The sequence below is a fragment of the Ciconia boyciana genome, chromosome 9, assembly GCF_034638445.1.
Source record: "Ciconia boyciana chromosome 9, ASM3463844v1, whole genome shotgun sequence".
Classification (NCBI taxonomy): Eukaryota; Metazoa; Chordata; class Aves; order Ciconiiformes; family Ciconiidae; genus Ciconia; species Ciconia boyciana.
The window spans coordinates 17514048-17536401 of record NC_132942.1 but is presented as its reverse complement, the minus strand read 5'-3'; the positions used below and the strand labels follow the sequence as shown (position 1 = coordinate 17536401).

Sequence of the window (22354 nt, the reverse complement as noted above, 5' to 3'; positions counted from 1 at the left end):
TTATATTATGTGAATGCATCTACTTCAACCATATGACCTAACTCAAGTGATGTGTTTTCAAAGCCAGAAAAAAACTTAGCAGACACGAGGTTGCAGTTCTGAAAACAGGGGTATCCTCTGTGTGTATGTTTCATCTAGTGAGGTGACATTAATATGAGTCATCAGATCCAAACTAAATTACACAATTCACTGTTAGAATATGCTCATGAAGGCCAAAGACTTAAATAAAAGAAACCAACATGATCAATTTGATGAAAGCAATATGTCTGGCAACATTGCTCAAGCACAATTGTTTGAAAAAGTGATTTATGGTTTGAAGAAGTGATTTGTTGTTAGGTATTTATACAACCTCCCTAACTAATGATGAGAAGAAAGGAAAAGAGTGGGAATACTGGAGGAGATAAATCCAAAAGACTTCCTGAACACTCAGAAGATCTTTCCCACATTTTGAAGTAAAGCATTCCTGTAAAAGTGTAGAATAAAATGTGCCTCAATGAGATCAGGGATGTTATATTTGCTTGCAAGCCAAAATAACTGCTGTTAATTGTTTTACACCACTAGGGCTCTAGGTACCAACCCTTTGCACTGTGATTGCAACCTCCGCTGGCTTTCCGAGTGGGTGAAGGCAGGGTACAAAGAGCCAGGGATAGCCCGCTGCAGTGGGCCTGATGCCATGGTGGACAGGCTGCTGCTCACAACACCGACTCACCACTTCCAGTGCAAAGGTAGGAGCAAGCTGGGAGGCTCTGTGTTCTGTCCTGTTGCTTTTCCTCATATACAGTGCTTTATTTTTATACTCTTGGAAGCTGTTTGGTTTTAAAGTGAGTTTGGGAAAGAGTTGCATTTGGCTTTCATTTTCTGAACCATCACATTACATTCAAGTTGCATTTTCAAGTGTTCTTCCACAAAGTGCAGTTAACTGCACCACTGGAAGAAAAACCAGCAAACCTCAGAAAAGTTAGTATTCCTGTTGCTTGCAGCAGATTATATAATGTCAAGTTAGCATATAGGATGTTGTTAGAACTTATTTGGGCAAGTAAATTGTTTTTGGCCTTCTACCTACCCCAGAAAACTTCGGTAAAATAAGGGTTATTTTAGTGGAAAAGATGGGTCAGTAGCCTCTCTTAGAAATGGAAATGAGGGCATAAAGCCTGTTTTATATGTCTCAGAGTGCCATGCACATTTACAGTACTGCTTGGCAGCATGATTTTATAGAGGCTGGGATTAAATTGCTGAACAAACAAATGAAGGTGTTGAGGTGGGTTTAGAACACAAGTTCCCAAGCCTGAGCTGAATTTTATGTCCTTTCAAATACATTTTTAATATCTGTAACCTTATAATTTAATTACTTTGAAATGTCAGTCTCAAAACTATCAGAACTATGACTATAATTATCAGAACTACAGACTTTCTAATAGTCTCTCAAATGTTAAGTACAAATATACCCTAAATACTAAAAATACCAAATAATGTACTTGTTCACATGAACTGAAACAAAGAAAAATATCATATTTACATATTAAACAGGGTCTGAAAATTAATCCAGAAAGAGAAGCTAGATGACGTCTTCATTCTGAAACTGTGATATATCAATAGCTACGCTCACTTTCTCTCAAAACAAAGCAAGCAACTCTTAGGCAAGAGATAAGTAAACCTGTGATCCAGACTATTAAAAACAGCTGTATGTTTTTTATGTAAATACTAGCTTGGTCCACTAGAAAGCTGGTGGGCTTTCTACTATCCCAACTGTCTCCATGGCTTGCTTTATCTGAATAGAAAAGGAGAAAAAAGTGTTGATTCGGAGGTGGTCTTTAGACAAGCAGAAACTGTTGATGGTCTGGACGAGCAGCAGCATACTCCAAGAAGCTCCAGGCCCTAGCAAAATTCACCTTTTCTCATCACAATACATATATTTTGAAAAACAATGCATGATTTGGTAGTCTTAACCGAACCCATTTCCGTGTGCATGTTTAAGATCCAACGCCTCGTGCTATTCTGTCTGCACATCGGTGATGCTCTTTTATGGTAAAGCAACAGGATTTATTACAATGTCAAGTGCAGGTTTACCCTTGGGCTGAAGCCATGTGCGTGGCCTGTGACAGGGAATGGTGCAGCCTCAGTTTGTCCTGCAGCTGCATCGCCCTCTCATCACTGAGCAGTAGCTGTGACATGCCTGTCCGCAGAAGAGCGAGACTGTCTGTGGGGTGACACAGAATGTCCAAGGATATGTCTGTACTTCTGCCTGTGTAGATTCAGTCCTAGCTCAAATACTTCTAGCATGCAGCTCAGGGTGGGCTGAACTGCCTTCCCTCCTAAAAGCCTGGGTCATTGCTGCAGAAGTCAGACTGTGCTGAGCTTGGTACCTTGAGATGCTTGTATAAAGGTAGTGCATAGATGTCCTCTGTGACCTCCAGTAACTTTTACATTAAAAAAAAGTAGAGTTTAACCTACTCATGTTAAAATTATGGTTTTAGCCTGAGCAGAAGGTTATGTCTCAGCAGAGCCAAGAAAATAAAAGTATGTAATGTGCAAGTCATGCAAACTCAGCTCTGCTTTTTATTAAATTGCCCTCCTAGTTATGCAGTAGAGGAAAGGAATGTGCTGGGCTGAGGGCATTTTGCTATATGGATTTATAAATCAAATCCACAAGGGCAAACTAATGAACTACTTAACTGCTAGGAACTAACACTGTTCTTATTAGCTCCTACATTGATTAGCTTTGATCTATGCCATAGGAATAAATGGAAAATGTACGCATGTGTATTATGAAATAAATAAATAATAGAACAAATTCTGGTTTAGTGACCTCTAAATCTAGAAGAGCAGCACTGCTGCCTGTCTCATGAGCCCTCTGAGGAGCTACCTTCATATATTCTTTGTATATTCTGCCTTCAAGACAAAAGTAGCTCAGATATGTCGCATTCCACCCTGTCGGTGCCAGAAATTCAGATGTTATTTCCTCTTGCTGTCCTAACTCCAAGTTAAAAGCATGTATGGCATTTAGTTAGACATAAATGCAAAGATAGAAGAGGATGACAACAGTCTTTTTTTTTTCATTTTTTGTATTTGTTACTTCTTGTGTATTTTTTCCTCATTATTGCATGTTGCACTTGGCAATCAACTGTGCCCTATTAACAGACCATTGCATGTTGCACTCTGCAATCAGGGGCCCTGATAACACCACCATCAGTATAGAATCGGGATACAGCCTTTACATTGCAAGTGCTTTTCAGCTGAGACTCCTTGGTACCCATTTCTGTCATGTTCTTACCCCCTGTTGGTGCTGTGCAAGTATTCAAAGTTAATAATGAAGGTTTATATCTTATACAAGTTGATCCAAAGCAAATCCTTGACTGGAAGGGATTTTTTATCTCTAGTTTTGGTAACCTTCTACAGCTGCACCTTCACTCTAACATCAAGTATAAGCTTCTTTTCTTCACTTTCAGGATGTTTCACAATTTACTCTTTCTTATAATTTATCATGCAATAACAGAACCTCTGTGCCCACTTCTGATTAGCATAGGACCAATTTTAAGTTATTTTAAAATTTATTGCCTTAAAAATGAAATAAAATTATTTTAGGGTCTTTACTGCCTGATATAATTTAAGCCCTTTTAAAGTGTTAGGTTTTATTTTTTACATGTAAAAGCCGTTAATCCATTAATATTTGAAATTTAGCCACTTCAGAATCACCGTTTCTTTAACTGTAAATATAACTGTCTAAATTAGCTTTCTGTAAAATCTCAACAATAAAATATTGATTGACTTGGTGCCCCAAATGTACTTAGTATTGTTTTGGTCTGTGTTAATTTTCCTGCTCACCCACAAACATCACTGCTTCTCTGGAAGAGTTCTTTTAAAAAATGTGGTTTATTAAATGGTTTAAACATGGACATGTATATTTACCTGCATACATTTACATCTTTGCATATTTGTCTTTGTTGCATTTTGCCAAGATAGTTGAATGTTGATAATCATTCTTCCGGGCAAAACAGGAAGAAATTTTGAACTCTGTTAACATTAAGGATGCTAGAATACTTTGCACCTAAATATTCCCATAAGCCTCTAACTAAATCTTTCTTATGCATGTTTTTCATTTCTGCTGTTGCATCTGCACTTTCATTCTTGTTACCAGCTATAGAAATGTCATGTTATAGTTCCGTAGGGGTTGCTATTGCAGAATTTCCAGCACTGAGAAAGGGAAAAATTGCTGAAAGCCATATATATATATATAAGCCCACTCTCTGGAGGTTCCCAACATGTTTTTTCAGAGCTGATGTTTGCATGTCCAGGAGAATATAAGAATCATTGAGACTTGCCTAGCATTTGATTTAAGTACTTAAAATCTCTCTAATCCCTGGGAATCCCATGCTGTTGTGTAAAGTTGCACCCACAGCATGTGTGTTTGTGCCAGCGCAGGGTGAATACAGCATTAGGAAAAAATGTATGTGTGAGTACAGGAAGTATTAATTTTGTAATCCAGTTCTCTATTAATACACTGTGTTTTGCCTTTCCAGAGCCAGTAGATATCAGTGTTGTGTCCAAGTGTAACCCCTGCCTCTCCAATCCGTGTAAGAACAATGGGACGTGCAACAACGATCCAGTGGAGTTTTATCAATGCACTTGCCCTTTTGGCTTCAAGGTATGACTACAAATGAACTACATGAAAAGCAATACTGCGTTCCCCATCCCTTCTGTTTTCTTAATTGTTGTACCATGAGAAGTCTTTACAGGCAACTGAGCTCAAAAGATCCCTTGCTCAAGCAGATTGTGTGTGACCTGTCAACTGCACCCTGCTACAAATTTTATCCTGTGCAATAGGAAAGGCATTTCTTTCTCTCTGTGCCATGACTATACAGATCATCCTGAGCAACTTGCTGTAGTTGACCCTACTTTGAGCAGGGTGGTTGGACTAGACGATCTCCAGAGGTTGCTTCCAACCTTGGGGATTCTCTGCTTCTGTGATGTAGACATCCATATAAAATGGCAAGTTAATTTTATCTTCCTTTTCATTTCTTTTCTTTTGCCAGCAACAAGATAACCATTTCATAGGCTGCCAGGCCAAGGGGAGGCAGTTCAGATGAGAATTCAGGGCCAGTTTAGTCCACGGTGACAGGATGTTGATACTTGCTAGCTTACATCCATCTTGCACAGACTGATTAGCAGTTAGCTGTCTCTGCCTTCTGAGCGCTAATGTCCATAGAGTGATCTGCAAATGTGAAATCCTGTAGATGCCAAGTATTTTGAGCATGCAGTGTCAGTTTCTTGATAACACATTTGAAAATGGGAAAATCATGTCATTGAGGAATGCAATTTCTTCAGTAGTGATGTATAACTCTCATTGTTAACACTGCATCATGAGAGCTTAAGGCTACCAAGACTTTGTTTCAGAGTTGATATAACTGGAAACCTAGCTCAGTAGTCAGTAGCTGAAGGATTAAGTATAAGTAATAACTGAGGCATATGACCTGTTCACTGCCTGGGGGGAATCCGATCTTATGGCCAAAGAAGTAGGTTGCATCCTGTAGACTGATTTTATTTGCCTCATTGGATATTTCTTACAGAGTCTTGGTCAGTTGAAGCAGATGCTCATAAAACACAGAGTGATAAGAACTGTAGGGAAAAAAAAGAAGGGCAAAACCAGACATATGTGTGGGAAGTAAGCACAAGTATCCATGTCTTACATTTCAGGTAGAATTCAGGAATTAGTTGGTTCTGATGATATCACCATTTCCCTTCTCTGTTTGCCTAGGATACATCCCAGATGGGAACAGAGAAATTGTGGTAGATCCCTGAAACATTGGAAAAGGGAAGATGTAAAGCTCATTTCTTCTATTTCATCCCAGTGCCCCCATGCTTGGTACTCAAGAATAATAACAATTCTCCTAAGTAATTGAAAAAGCCACTGGAAATTTCCTCTCATTAAAAATCCTTCTACCCACTGGCATATCAACCAGCAACTTTTTGAGGATCTTAAAAGATCACATTGTCATAAATTCATTCAACTGAAACAAACTACTTGGTAACGATTGATTTGTCTTTGCAGTGAGGGAAGCTGTGGCTGTTTATTTCCTCAGGTTAATAGAACAGTCATTTTAATTTGATATTTAACATAAACTAGGTTGAATTTTTCAGATGGGACTAGGTGACTGTTAGGATAACTTGAAAAGTAAAAGCTTTCAAAACTAGCAGGAAAATACATAAATCTTTTTGTATGTCTTACTCTGTAAGGCACGTATCGTGGAACAGATATCCAGGTAGTTCAGAGTAGAATGTGTTTGTTATGGGCATATCTTTTTTTTGCCCTTAGTTTTTTCTTTTATTTTTTATAGTATTTCTGTATTAGCAAATGCACTAGTATAGATGCATTTATACTGCTAGAAGACATGTTTACAAAGGGAGGATATATTAACAAGAATAATCAAGAATAATCCTCTAGTTACATTAGCAATCACTTTCTAGTGTATATTAAACCTCGGTATGCATCATTTTACTTAGAAAGGTTTTGATAAACTCTTGAAGTGACTCAGTTTAAACATCTCGTAGAACATCCAACTTTTCTCCTCTCTCACACTCTTTCTCAGGTGACATTCAGTGTGTGAATGTAAAACCTAAAACCACTTGTGTGGTTGTAAGCACCAAGCTGTCATCCAAGCATGGCAAAGAGCAAACAGACCCAGGCATGGCACTTAGCGCAGAGTTTAAAAATACTGACTAGATAACAGTACAAGGAGAATTGGTGGAAATTTAATAAGCAAAAAAGAACTGTGTGTCTTTACCACAGGTTTTTGAATAAAAATGAAATTTGACAGGTCCAAATGCAAACCATATGAAAGGAGCACTCTATCTACCACACAGTTCTCCACCAGAGATTCATGCTAATTCAATAACAATACCTTGCTTCCTTCTTACCAGCAAGCACCAAACAGCTCTGTCCATCTGGAAGCTATTTCCTAGACCTTGATAAATTGCCCTAAATCTGCCCTCTCAGCATTTGTTTTTCCTTGTTTGATGTAGATTTTGAAAAAATCCTGTGTGGAAGAGTGCATCAATAAAGTGAAAAACCCACCCTTTTTTCAAATGTAAGCTCATTCAAATGAGCTGATGGCTTTGTAATGTTCCCTGGAAAGGGACAGACAGTTACAGACTGCTTTCTGGGGTTCCTATGCTCATGCTAGCCTTCAGAAAAAAAACAGTAGGCCAACTAGCAGAAAGCCACCTAAGTTACCAGTTGCCAAACTGGTGCCTGATGGAATCAGGAACTTGTACCAGTTAACTGTAGTTGCAAAAGCCTATAGTTTTATTTTTCACTATCACATTGTTAATGGCTAGATCTCTTATTTTTCATGACCACAAAAATGTTTTTGCTATTGAATGCATACCTTAAGGGGCTTTTAGCAACATGTAATGCTGCCCATGATGGGTTTGAGTAAACTTAAAAGTGAGATAACTCATGGACCGCCTGAGCTGAGAGGCCAGTGGGCCAGGCAGTTGTGTTTGATGACAGAAATATAGCTTGCTTGCTTAGGAATGGGGAAGGCTATGTGCTGATAGCTATCTTTGCTGCTGCTCTTTCCTTAAAATGGGTGATGAATGTGTTTGCTATAGGTAAGCCATGGTTGAAACAGTGGTTTTTCGGTTGTTCTTTGGGGACAAAGCCCCAAAGACAGTGGGAGATGGTGTGAGAGTGCCACCTACGGCGACTGGCAGGCTGCACAAGCTTGAGCTCCAGGGTGCCACCAATGCTGGCAGGAAATGTCTCTTAATGTTATGAAACTTTTGTTTTCATATTAAACACAGACATAGGTGTAATTATCCAGCGATTTTTTTTCTCTTCTCCATAGCATTCTTTGAAAGATTATTTAAATAATATGTGTGGTTTAGATTGTGAAGTATGATTATAAGTAGAGAAATGAAGCTTTCTTCTGCTTGAAATGCTGCTGGCCACCTGCAGTGTAAGTGTGTGTGAGTGCAGCTGGTAGATGGTAAATAGATAACGGTACAGTACTAATTCATTTATCCTGCAGAGTGTGTGGCTTTTATGTATTCCCATTGATATTGTAAAATCTAGACTATGGGTGTTAGAATTCAAGAGAATATTCCAAACGTGCAATCAATAAGCCATTGAGAAAGGATTTACTTGAATAGCTGTAGTAAAAACTAAGGTAAGTGAAACCAACGCTCAGTGTACTTTGCTGTTGCTGTATTCTGAAAACACACTTTTGGATTTTTTGGCTGATTTTTGTATCTTTCATCCTTTTTTTTCTTAAAACTGAGGTAACAACAAATGAAGGAGAATAGTTTTCTTTCTCCCAAAAAGAGTTATTTGTAGAACTGAGGAAAGAGAGTTTAAAATACATCTGTGTTTTATCTGAAATGAAAGAACATTGCCAACCTAGAATATGAAATGCACTACCTGCCTAGGCATCGCCGTATCCTCTTTGATTGCTCAGATAAATGGGAGCCTGAGCTGTTGGGATGCAGGATGTTTGTCAACTCTGGGTTCTGCTGTTACTGAAAACTGTCTGAAATGGAAAGTGAAGATAGGTGAAATTAGTATAGCACATATCCCACACTTTAGGCAACAGATGCTGATGCATGTCTGTGGTAGAGTTGCTCTGTAAATTTTATCCAACTCTATTCACCTCCCTGTTGAGTTCAGCCAGTGTCCTGACTTTTCTAGCAGCACTGCAGTATCTTGAGGGTTCAAGCAATTTCACCAGTCATCCAGAATGACAGATACAGTTGGAAAAATCCTGGGTAAAGCTCTTGGGCTTTGGAGAGACAGGATTCTTTGCAGCCAGACTCGTGTGGTGGGAGGCATTATAGTGAAGCCAGAGTGATATTTAGTGAGGAAGCTGGCTCCGAAGTTCTGCTAGGAATTTGGCTCTTCCTCCTCCCCACCCCCTGCGCCAGGTTTTCATCCCTGGAAACAGGGTTAGAAATTGAGAATCTCAGAACAAAGTGTCTCTGGGATATGTGGGATTCGTGTCTATCACATGTTGTACACAGATATAACTAATGTGCCAGCACTTCAGCAGACAGATGTAGCTGAGCAGAAGCTGTGACTGCTCAGCACAGGGCTAATAAGCAGGTTATATCAGTACAGACCCCATACCATTAGCATGGACTCGGTGCTGCACTGACTGTATCATTCACTCATGGGGGTGCACGTGGCCTTGCATTTGCCTGGAGCATGGACAAGTGAAGTTTGCTGTATTTGCACTTTGCTGTGTAGATGTACTTCTGTAGCGTTACATGAGTAATCTGTCAGAGGCCTAGAATAATGTCTGTTTTAGGAGTATTCAACATAGAACTGATCTTAAAATGTAGATATGGTATTGTTTGCTCATGTACAGATATTCTGGCCAGCTCTTACAGCTCAAGGCCAAGACAGTTCAAGTTTATTCCAATAGGCCAGTTTCTCACTTAGTTATGCTGATTTGGGTGGGGTTATATGAATGTAACCAAGTATAGAGTTTGGCTGCTGATGCATGCCAGCTGTGTGAGGGTCCATGCCTAGTTTGTTAGGCTAATACTGTTTGGAAATGTAATTCCGTGCTTTTGTTTCTTTGGATCTATTAACATATGCATGTAAGTCCCCATATACATCAGTCAGTGCACAAATAAATCCCCAAGTTAGCATTGCAAAAGGAGGAGAAATTGGAAAAACTCTTAAACCAGCCTGCCCTCATCCACGTGAGGCAGGAGAGGAAACGTCTCTGCCTTCACATGTTACCCTGTCTTGGCCTCTTTCCTCTCCCAATGTCCGGGTTGGGGGGACAGACAGTGGAATGTAAGCTCAATGCCAAGTTTTCATATGAAGAAATCAGTGCAGCTGATTCTGCCTTGAACTTTCATTCTGATCAATTCTCCTGGAGTGTGTGTTTATGTGATCTGGGGTGTTTTATTTTTTATTTGTTTATTTTAACCATACTTAAAATACTTACTAATGAATGTTGAAGAAGCATTTTCCACTCTTAGTATAATAAAGCAGAAAGCCGTTAGGGATAAGAAGTAATGGGTGGCCATGTAAAATGAGTAGATCTATACTTATGTATGAATTTTTAGGGCAAACACCAGTGTCAGCAGTAGGTGGTTATCATTTCATGTAATGCTCCTGGGGCAGAAAAAACCTGCAGAAATCACAGTATTTTCCTGTGTATGCTTATTCTGTAAAACTTACTATGCATCAGTCAGATTTGTGTTTCTTTCTTTTTGCCCTTTCAGTTATAGTAGGTCTAAAGAAAACGGAGACTTACATCTAGAAGAGCATAAACATGAAAGGCTTAAGGAGGGATTGCTGCCACAGTTGCTGGCTGAAGGTCGTGAGGCAGGCAAACACCCACCACAAGTCCTGTAAAAAACGCAGTGATGTATTGTGGCATGCACTAATGAGGGCTCTTAACAATAAAGCCAACTCTGAAGAAGTATTTACATTTTTGTTAGGCCAGCAAGAAAGCAGATATTGAGCAGCTTCAGGCATTTGCTGTGTTTGTTCAATGCTGCATCAGGAGAAGTAGCTGAGCAGTTAAAGTGAATAGTAAGCCATACCCACAGGTGGGCACAGTCATATTCATTCTTTTGTCAATGTGGATTATTCCCCCCCGCTTTGTTTTTACTACTGTTTTTCTGGTCTAGTTCTAAATGCCTTAAGAGACCAGGCTTCCAATCTTTCTTTTCCCATGGTAAAATAGAAGTTTTTATTGGCATTTAGTCTGAATTTCAGGATCTTGTTCTTATGTTTGCCTGGTCCTATTACACTAAATAATAATTTTTATTCCTCTGTGGTATGTCTGTCTTTCAGGTGATTGCTGGTTGCTATAACTCTGCTTAATCTGCTCTTTAGCTAGCTCTTAATTTTCTGCATCCCACCATTTCCGCATAATTGAATCAGTTGAAGTAGGTGGTCACAGCTGAAAATCCTTATTGTTAGATTTTCTTGTGATTGTCTGTCATCTGTTATCCTTGAGGCTTTCTTGGCATTGACTGTACTTGACAATATGACTTTTGGGTTTCTTTTGTTGTCCAAGAACATGAACAGAAGTTGTCCTAGGAGGTTAATTGCCTTATTTTCCCCTTTCCTTTGGGGATGATGGAATTGGTGAAGTTACTGTAAGCAGGCTAAGCTGAAAAAAACCTTTCTTTATCATGTGAGAGTAAACTCTCTCCTGTTAATAGAAATTATATAATGCCAGACTAGTTTGAGAATTAGTAGATTACTGTGTAGAGCTAAGTGCACGTACACTGCAGGTAAAGTACGAAGCTCTCCGCACTCCATTGCTGACAGTCAGGCTCCAACACTGAGCTGGTGCAGGGCAGACACCTGTCTCCATGGCACCCTGGGAGTCCCCTCCTCATAACTCTGAGCGCCTCTGAAATAAACGTTGTGCTTTTGCTCATTATCATAGTGGGCATGTTTGATTTCTTTAGTAGTCTGAAAAATTCATTAGCATGTTTGCTTCTGAAAACATCGCTGCCTGCCTGGGTTACCTGTCACAATTCAATCCACTACCACCTTACAGTCTTGGTTTATGCCAGAAAGGACTGCTGGTATCTCTGAACTGGCGAGCCTTGTAGGGGAAGCTTTACACAGCTTCCACAAGCAAAACAGATTATACTGGCATTTTTGCTGATATAACATGTATTTCAGCATGAGACCTTTTATCAGTACAGAACTGTTCCCCACCAAAAGCCTGCATCCTTAACAGGCAGGGATACACCAGCAAAAGTTTCTTCAAATGGGCTGTGACTCTTCCAGCATCTTTAGCTCTATTTATTTCAGAAATCTAGTGAGTGCTTTTGAGAGGATTTTTAATCGCATAAGCCCTGCCTCATGTTAGGTTTCATGAGGTTCCTGCATGTGATGTGTCCCTCCTCTCTCATGCAGGCTGCATTCAATAGCTTGTTAGGCATAAATTAATTGCCTTGAGGAATAAGTTTAAAATACAACAATTATATTTTCTTTTATTTCTTATTAATAGGAATTGTGTTTTCTATACAAATGTCCAGTCTTTATAACTTTCTCTACAGTGTTCACATTAGAAAAGAGCCACTGGTTTTTGATAGCCTGAGAGAGAAAATTTTGTTGTCACTGCAACATGTATTTTAAAATAAATAGGCCCTTAAATGTTTTGAGGGTACTGAAAACATTGTTCGCATTCATGAATGTTGGTTGAATTAGAGACTACATATAAAATATACAATGTCTTTTTTACATCACATATTTTGGATTGGATTTTATGTACAGAGGCAACCCTGGGCAAAATCAACTATTTTCAGTGTCCCTAATTTTCTTCTACATCTTCCAAAACATTCACCCAGTGATCTGCATCAGGCAGTTGATCGAGTAACCCTGGAAGTTCTACAGCACCTGCCCCATCCACTTTAGCACCTCTGGACTCAGTTCAGATATGTGCTATGTGAATTAACTCCATGAGAGATGAATGACATATCTTCTGTCATTGATTAAAAGCCCAAAAGACCATTGAAACCCCTTATGTAAGGAGAGGTTTAGAAGGACAATCAGGATTTACGTGGTAATGAATATAATTGCAAAATAAACCTCAGATGTCCACTGGGAATTAAATTTCATAATCATAGGAGAAGAACCAGAGATTTTAAAAAACAATATGATGAATCCTTGCACTTTGACTTTGACGGGCATATTCTTGATTACTAGCTACGGAGGTAATGGAAGGTGTATTATACCCTGGAGGATCATAAATCTTTCTGATTTAAATAAAATGAGGCTTAAGAGAGCAGAGTTCACCTAATTTGCTATAAATTGGCAATTGTGATTTATTAACAAGGACAAGGAAGTCACTAAGAAGTGCTGCTACCATGCCCAATTATTGTTTAATCAGGTGCCAGATGAAGGTAGACTGGCACAGAAGATAGCTATACAGTGCTGAAGATGGTGGGGTATAAATAACTATTATCTGTATTTTTATTTCAGACACTAACACTGTGAAAGATTTCAGAGGGAGTTAAATCAGCCAAATGGCAGGGGGCAGGAGCAGCAACAAACCCAATATCAATGTATCTTCTTTTCATAATCTAGCTTCTATGCCATTTAGCAAATAGTATTTCTCATGATGCTTATTAGCAGCGGGCAATTTTTTTGTTGTATTGTTGTGTCAATGTAAATACAGCTGTATAAACAACAATATTGAACTAAAAAAAGAAATCAGAATTGTCTAGGTAAATTCAAATTTATATTAAAACTTTTTTCAGAACTAGAAATGGATGAAATTAATTGCTTTTTCATGTTAAATTAATTGGCTTGTAAACAGCAATCCTCAGAAGGTACATTTTTATTACCGCATTGGGACAGATGACTAAAGAGAAATAGTTAATTCATCACCACTGTGTGTACCCTAACCTAGAGGCATCCAAGGCGTGGATGTCTGTAGCAAGGTCTGCATTCAGAAGGAATGCAGTCACATTCTAGAGGAATGGAGTCACAGCCTTTTTGCGAACAGCAGATGATCAAAATCTTTCGACTTCCACCTGGCAATCTAAAAGCAGTCTGATCCAAAATTACTGTGATACTATCCATGCCTTGCCAAATAATTTGTATATATGCCTAAGCAGATGGATCTAACATACACCCTGCCAGCTCTTGTAGTTGTTTGACCTTGCCAATGAGCGTCATCTACATCTTTTCCAGATTGAGGCTTAGCCATTATGTCCATGGCCAGAAAGAGCATAAACAAGGAAACAGTATCACCTGGATCTACTGAAGAACTTCATACTACTGTATATAGATATCAGTGTCTAAGCTGTCTACATACATCTTAATATCAGTGCAATCAATTAGGAAATCAATTTCAAATGATTCCATTGGTAAAATAATAGTAGAGTAATTCCCAATGCTATATTTTTTTAGCCCTTGCTGCAAAATAATTTAGATTAATTTTATATTTTAAAGTTAGTTTCATTCTTCACTCAGATTGCAACATCGCTAATTATTTGATAACTAATTATTCTCTTCACAAAGCTGAGTAGCTGTGTTTGCAGTGATCATTGAGGTGTCCATTAAGTCCTTCATGCTGCAATTAGCATAAGATGGCATGCTAACTTTCATAACTTGCTTTAAGATTTGCAGTACACATAAAACTTTTCATGATCTCATTATAGCAAATACTGGGTTTCTTTGCAATGAAAGGATCTTAAATACACAATTGTGAATAGAACTTGAGAGAATTTTTCCTACCAAACTTGCATCTGTGTGTATTGGCTGTGTAGCTGAATTCATAGCATCGTGTTTCCTTCATCAATTATGCAAAATTCTTCTTGTTTCTCCTTTGTATTTATGGCTTCTAAATGTATTATTACAGGGAAAGTGCTGAATACCTCATTCTTATTTCCTAGCTTAATTTTCTAGTGGAATTGAGGTTTATGTGATAAAACTTTGTGAGACATCTCTTTCCCTTCCTGCCCTGGGAATATTTCAATTTACTCTCCAATTTTGACTATTTATGACAGAGGGATAAAGGTTTCAAATGGTGAAAGACAACACTGGTAAAGTTGCGACTAGGTAAAAGACTGTAGCATCTGTTTATACCTTATTGGATAGCTGTATGCCATAACTTCAGGAAAATCTTTGATCATAGTTCTCACTTTACTAAGCATGAAAGAAGCAAAACTCAAGTTAAAAATCCATTCAAGAGTTTAAACTGTATTCTCTTTCTGCATTGAGTGTCTGTGTCTTCTATTATTTCTGGATGGTTTTTTCCCCCTCTCCTCTCATCCCATCTCATCTTATTCTTTTAAATGAAGAATCAGGATTCATGACAGGTTTACACACCACATTTAGCCCTTCACTCTGCTATTAGACCTTTGCAGGTCTGAATATATGAACGAGTCCCACTGACACATGCAGAGGTAGTTTTAACACTCAAGCAATCAGCATGCATCAGAATTGTTCAGAAAACTGTGTTTAATAAAATACTTTCCAAGCTCTGTGGAAGCAGAGCAAACCTATACATAGTGGCTGTGTCCAGTTTTCCTTAATTTCACAACATTAGGAGGTTAAAATTTTAAAGCTGGCAGATACTTGTAAGTTTGAATAACATTCCTGAATACACACTCATAGAACACATTGTACTTCTCAGTTTATCTTTCCGTGAATTTTCCTTCAAGCCTGTCATGAAGTGGAAGATTTACTTAGCCTTTTCCCTTAATGTAATGATTGCTTATTAACTTCTGACCCCCATAAGACACCCATAAGACAAGTGTATTAACATTTGTGAGACTGAGAGTTGGATGTAGATGCATTACTTCCACTATTAGGAATGTAAAGCAGTAGGTTTGCAATACAGTATCTTTGTTGCTGGTAATTTCGTCTGATTTCCCTAAAAGCTTTAGCTGTATTTAGAGCTTGATAATGAAGTTGTTTATGAAAATTTCCTAGTTCTTAATTTAAAGTCTCTATCAACTATATTTGTCTTTGTCTAGTATTTTTACTAAACACATAAACGCTACCATCTGTTCTCTACATATACCATCTAAATAAAATTTATTATGAACATGTTGTATATTGTTAACAACTCAAATAAACTTTGGTATTTCTTTTGTATAGCTCATTTTTCCAGCATGCTTTAAAACATTGTAGTCATTGAATAAGGCTGTAATTAGCTGGAAAGAGGTCTCCCTATTTATGACCCATTGAAGTTGGATAGATTTCTGCCTGTCTGCAGGTGTCTTCATCACTGGCTGGATCATGTTTCCACTGCAGTCAGCAGTGATAGTTTTCTACACTAGGAGGTTTCTACCTGGATTGTCCACCTGGTTGTCTACCTGGAATTCCTGGAGCTTTTGATACGGTTTCCCACAGCCTCCTCCTAGAGAAACTGATGCATTAAGGTTTAGACAAGTGGTCTGTGTGGTGGGTGGGGAACTGGCTGACAGGCCACACCCAGAGGGTGATGGTAAATAGCTCCTTTTCAAACTGGCAACCTGTCACAAGTAGGGTTCCCCAGGGATCGTTATTGGGCCCAACACTGTTTAATATCTTCATAAGTAATCTCGATGATGGTATCAAGTGTATCCTGATGAAGTTTGCTGATGATACCAAACTGAGTGGGGAAGTGGACACTTCAGAAGGGAGAGTCACCCTGCAGGAAGACCTTGATAGGCTGAAAGAGTGGGCTAACAAGAGCCTTATGAAGTTCAGCAAGGACAACTGTAAGATCTTGCACCTGGGAAAACATAATCCAGGAGTGCAGCACAGGCTGGGATCTACCCAGCTGGGGAGCAGGTCTGTGGAAAGGGACCTGGGGGTCCTGGTGGACAACAAGCTCAATATGAGTGAACAGTGTGCTGCTGCGGCAAAGAAAGCCAACAGGATGCTGGGCTGCATCAACAAGGGCATCACCAGCAGAGATAAAGAAGTCATTATCCCACCCTGCTCAGTGCTTGTCAGGCCACACTTGGAATACTGTGTTCAGTTTTGGTCCCCGCTATACAAAAAAGATGTGGACAGGCTGGAGGGGATCCAGAGAAGGGACACAAAGATGATGAAAGGACTAGGAAGCCTGCTGTTTGAGGAAAGGCTGAGAGGTTTGTTTGTTGAACTGGGTTTGTTCAGCCTTGAAAAAAGAAGGCTTAGGCGAGACCTTATCACCATGTTCCAGTATTTGAAGGGTAGCTACAAAGAAGATGGAGACTCCCTTTTTACAAGGTGTCACATGGAAAAGATGAGGGGTAGTGGGTACAAGTTACTCCTGGAGAGATTCTGGTTGGACACAAGAGGAAAATTTTTCACAATGAGAACAGTCAGCCGTTGGAATAATCTCCCCAGGGAAGTGATGGCTTCTCCAACATTGGACACTTTTAAGATTCAGCTGGACAGGGTGCTGGGCCATCTTGTCTAGACCGTGCTTTTGCCAAGAAAGGTTGAGGATTCCTGGTATTCTATCATTCTACGATACCTTGTGCCTGTGGCAAGCTCCATGCTGCTGCCTCTTATCTATGCCTGCTGCTGTTAGAAACGGGTGAAGGATCACGTTAAAATGGACAGAGGTCAAATCTCTGCTATTCAGTCTTGTATGAAGCTTTCAGTCTCCATAGACAATACTAATTTGTGAAAATTAATTAAAAAAAAATCATTGCAGTGGTTGAAACAGTGTCAAAGCAAATGCGTGCTTCTTTATCATATTATCCTTTGTTCTTCCTGCTGAAGTCCCTATTAGTTTTTGCTACTTGTTCTTGGGTGTTTTACTAATCATGATGTAATGTTTTCCAGTATTGGATACTTGTAAAGGCTAGAATTTGGCACAGCAGTATTGAGGAACAGCTTGTATATACACTAATGCCCAGTACGGTTAGTCACTATTGAGTATGAAATGAAGAATTGACACTGTCTGAGCATGGTGGATAGTTTCTGTTCTCATTCACTAAAATATGGAGATGGAGCTGCCCAGATAAAATCCTTTCCTCTCCTATAGAAAATGAGAGAAATTATATAAAAGTGGTTTGGATCTGATGCTTTCCTATCGGACTAGACAAAAATTTATTGCAGCTTAAAAAAGCTCTAGAAATAAAATATTGCACACAGAGGGACCTTCATCCTCTTTCTGTGAATTGCTGGGACAGTCATCTCTTCTTGCCTGTCCTTGAAACAAAGTCTGCACCTCTTTTTCTGATTCAGACTTCATTAAAAGGCTCTTTAGTCTTGAAGCAAATATACAATATTCTCCTTTGTAACAATAGTTATTTCCAGGAATGTAATACAAAGAGTTTTCCCAACTCACAGATAAATTAATTTTAGTGATGCTTGACAGCAATTCCATTTTTCCAGTAAGAACAGTCTTACTGTAAATTGAGACTAGAGAACTGCATTATTCATTTGAAAGATGTTTCTAGAATGTCTTTAGGCTCTTCTGGGAAGTGACAGTCTTATACAGAAATAAAATGGCCTTGCTTTGCTGTAGATTTATTAGTACCAATATTTTCTGCAGCTTCTCTCCTTTCAGAATTCTTTGTTTTTCAGTCTTCTGTGTTAGAGAAATTGTACTTGTTTTGTGGGCTCTCAATGTGCTCTCTCTTGATAAAGTCAAGTCAGAGAAGATAATCCTCAGAGAAAGATTAAGTGCTGTTTGCCCATTTATCACAATGAGTAAACTGAGTCAGAGAGACTAATTTTCCTAAAGCCACATAGCAACATAGTGTTGTAATTAAGTCTGATTCAGCAGCACATACTAATCAGTTTCCATGGTGCCTGAGGACCAAGAAGCCAAAAATTCAGCCACGTTCATACAGAAATGAGAGCTGAGTCTAAGTCATGAGAAATTTCATGTGCCAATGAGAGAGACTGAAAATGCCTTGCTCTCATTTTAACATTTATCTTTATTAATTTTTCACAAGAACATTCAAAATAATCTGAGTAATTACAGTAGAAGTGATGGGACTGTTTTACATGGTGTTCAACTGTGACAAAAACCTTCAGAAAAACAGATGCTGTAGTTTCTGCTTTGCTTCTTGCTATGCTTAGCTGCAAAGGGTTTAATATTTTAGTGATACAGGGATGAAGAGTTCATGTGAGACAGAAGTAACTGACGTTAGTGAAGTATCTATAAAATAGTCAGTTCTTCAGGGACACAGGAAAAGTATTTGTGATCTTAGAAATATAAAAAAATGGCATCTTCCAGCTTCACTAGGATAACTAGGTAAACACACAGGATTCACAACACAGATGGACAGAACACAGGCAATGTTGCAGAAGGGTGGCAGCGGATTAGTGTTAATGCTGCGTGGCTCACATCCGTGAAGTGCTGCGGACCACATGGTGCCAAAATAAAACCTGCATGAGCTTCCTTCGGCACTTTCCCAGTTCTTCCCTGAGACATTTGGGGGCTTGGGATTTCAAATGGAGAAGGACAAGCTGTTTGGCAAATGCAGCATGGATGAAGGAGAAACCCTCTCTGCCAGGTCTTGGGTGAGGTCTTCACATGCTGCCTGCACTGCTGTGTTGGGGGAATGAACTCACCGTGAGGCAGGGAGTTGGCCAGGTCTTTCTGTTGTTCTTTGGAAATGTTTCTCTTCTGATTCAACCAAGGAAAAGGATGTCCGTGTTTCCTTGTATTTGCACAAATTTTAAAATGCAAAGCTGCTTCTCCTCTCTCTGGGGAATGCTGGGGACGGAGCCTCAAGAAATACAGCTTTGTCTCCCATTTCTGTAACAAAGCTCCTCTGTGGTGTTGGACGAAAGTATAATTACTGTGTGTGTGTGAGTCCTTCTCACAGTATGATGGCAGTATGTCCTATCTGACAAAATACTGAAGATTTCAGTAGTATTTGGAGGACTGAACTGTGTGGCATGTGAATGGGAGAGCCTAGCACCAGGAGTGGACAGACCAGATCAAATGAACTGTAGAAAATTTCACACTTATAAGCTGGTTTTGGTTTTCTGATGCCTTGATTAGGCTTAATTGAGGCTGCACCAATTTCAAGATAAACACTCCAGAGACAAATTAAGATTCCTACTATTATTTATACAGTACTTAAAGCATGAATGGAGCTTAAGCTGTCACAGAACCAGCACAGTCCTTGTCCTGCTGGCTTGTCACCTCCAGGCTGGGCACATTGCTGGAAATGGGCACACCAGTCAAGAGCTGAGCATGAACTTCTGATCAGTGTAGGATGTGGGAGAGAGAGGTGGGCAATGATGAACAAGGGTTAGAAAGATGTGACTAGCCTATTTGTTCTTCGTTCAAGAGCGAGATTTCCCAAACAGATATGCAGCCATAGACAAAATGATCAAACCCAACCTGGTGTGGTTTTCCTGAGAGATCTGTTCCCTTATAATGCACAAAACCATGTATTCTTGGTTCAGGGAGCAGCTAGGTTCTTTTGAAAAAAAGATAGGGAACCTTTTCCTTGTTGTAAGCCAAATAAGCCTTTCAAACAACTTTGACATAAGAACATGAGAAATGCCATAATGGGTCTGTAGTGCATTTATTGCAGCATTCTGTCTCTCATGGGGGCAGCAGCAAATCTTTACTGTTTGAGAAGAATACACAAGCCTGGCCAGCACTCCTCTCCAGTTCTCCCAGCGCCCACCATCATCCAACTAGGGATGTTGATGTTTGCCTATTGCCTTTCATATCTGTTTTGGGTCTATTGTATGTGAATTTGTCTAATGGCTTTTATACTATCTGACTTCGCAACTTCCTGTGGCAAAAACATCCCAGAAGCTCATACTTTGGAAGAAGTATTTTCTTTTATCTATATTAAGCTCATCTTCTAAATCATTAAGTGTCCCTCTACTGCTGAGGGATTTAGTGTGTGACAAATTCTGCATTCACCACCTCCATGATTTTGTAAACCTCAATCATATCACTCCCATCAGTTTTCTTTTCTCCAGACTAAAGTGTCCTAGTCTTTGTAGTATCTTCTTCTAAAATAGTTGCTCCATCTCTTTGAACACGTTGGTAGTCCTTTTCTATGCCTTTTTGAACCCCACTGTATTCATCCTGAGGCAAGCAAATCATTGTCAGGTATCTGCCAAGTACATTGTTAAGTTTCTCAAAGTCCATTCTTAATTCTAATGTAATACTATATCTTAAGTGAGAACAACAAAGTCTCAAAGCTAGGTGGAAAAACAACTAACAGTTGATGCTCTTGTGCAGTATATGGCTGAAGCATCAAGATGCTTCATTTTGGCAACACAGCCATCATAAAAAAATGAGACTACAGAAACAGAAAATTTGAGTGTCCCCTGCTCCAGTACATCATACCAGGTATGTAAAGTCTGAAAAGGGTCAGAAGCTGTTGCAAATTCGGTGGAGAAAGGAATGACTTCTGATGAGTGTGGTCAGCAAGGAAAGTTGGCAGTGGTAGTAGGGTAGTGTTCAATACTAATACACAAAAGTTACAGCTCTTACGAACTGGTGTCACGGGCTGGCATCTGCCCTCTTTGTTTAGAGACTTACAAATAGATATACCATTGTTATTCCTCTAAAGTACAATGTAAATAATGGTTTTTAAACCAAGGCAAAAAAACCCAGCAACCTTGACTGAATTAATGTATCTCCTGAGATATTTTTCTCATCTTGATTGCAGTCATGTATCAGCTTTCCAGTAGATGAGCTGGCAGAGGGCCACTGCTAACGGGATCTTCGGTAGGAAGAGTAGAGAGATCTCTTGAACTTCTTGTGATTGCACAGATCCCTTGAGTATTGAGGCTTTCAGGTGTCTTTATTCCACCCTACTGTGTGAGTAACTGAAAAGCAAGACCAAACTCTTTGATGTATTTGCCAATTTTGCAAATAGGTTGTTCTAATCAGCAGAATATAATGATCAGAGAAATATGTCTATGTCTTGAAGAGCCAATAAAAATTCAGTTGGTAACAGTGGGGGTTGTTCAAGCTAGTGAAGTTCAGTTGGAACCGATGTATATTTTATGGCAATCTTTAGGAAGGGAACTGATTCAATGATGATATCTCAAACAGGATTCAGTGTGTTCTGTAGAGAAATTAAAACTCAGCTCCCACGATAAAAATGAATTTTCCGTTTTAGTTCTTGACAATGCGTAGTAATGAGTATGGTGTACTGTTGCAGTGTTTAACTGCTGCAGTGTTTCACTGAGCACTTGGTAAATTCGGCTGAATGAATGCTGACTCTATGTGGTCTTGTACTGACTGTGTGTGGCCTTCTGCTTACCTTTGGTCATGATCAATTCCTCCATTATAATTAACATTAGAGATTAAAGTGTGTTAGAGTAATGATGAAACTAAATGTTTCCTTAAAGCAGTCAAATGAAAGAGTTAACTAAAATCTTGAAACTGAAATGATACCAAGATACCCACAGTCCCATTGGTCAGAACAGTTTCCCTACCCAAATTCTCACTTGAGTGATGAATATATCTGTCCATCAATAAAGAACATTAGGTGATGTGATGGGTCTGAAGACCACGGACCTCCTGTAAATGGTGCCACGCACAGGGTGAAGGAGCAAGGGACATTGATTCAGATTACATGAGTCTTACTAACCTTGTTTCTTTTCAACTTTCCCAAATAGGGTCGAGACTGCAGTGTGCCCATTAATTCTTGCATTCAAAATCCATGTCAGAATGGAGGGACCTGCCACCTCACCGAGGGAAATAAAGATGGATTCAGGTAGTAACACAAAGTTCATTTAAAATGAGATGATAAAATTAAACATGTTTCTACTTTGCAATAATGAACTATAATGGCTACTTTATAAAAGCTGCTGCATGTGACATTTCTATTTGCCATACAAAAAATTGGTCTGGTTTCATTGGTGACATGTTGTTTCCTCTGAAACAGGCCTCCTTATTTTCTCATAATGGAATATACTCTTAAGAGCTATTTTGAGCGGTCTCCC

At 39.1% G+C, this 22354-nt stretch overlaps 1 protein-coding gene across 2 annotated transcripts in view; it reads left to right on the top strand.

Moving 5' to 3' along the window:
* SLIT3 (slit guidance ligand 3) overlaps window positions 1-22354 on the top strand; it is a 538149-nt gene that overhangs the window by 457087 nt on the left and 58708 nt on the right. For both annotated transcript variants that reach the window (XM_072873643.1, XM_072873644.1), the window contains 3 exons: window positions 562-725; window positions 4518-4642; window positions 22028-22125. In XM_072873643.1, the coding sequence (XP_072729744.1) occupies window positions 562-725; window positions 4518-4642; window positions 22028-22125 (387 nt within the window). The remainder of the gene's footprint in view (window positions 1-561; window positions 726-4517; window positions 4643-22027; window positions 22126-22354) is intronic.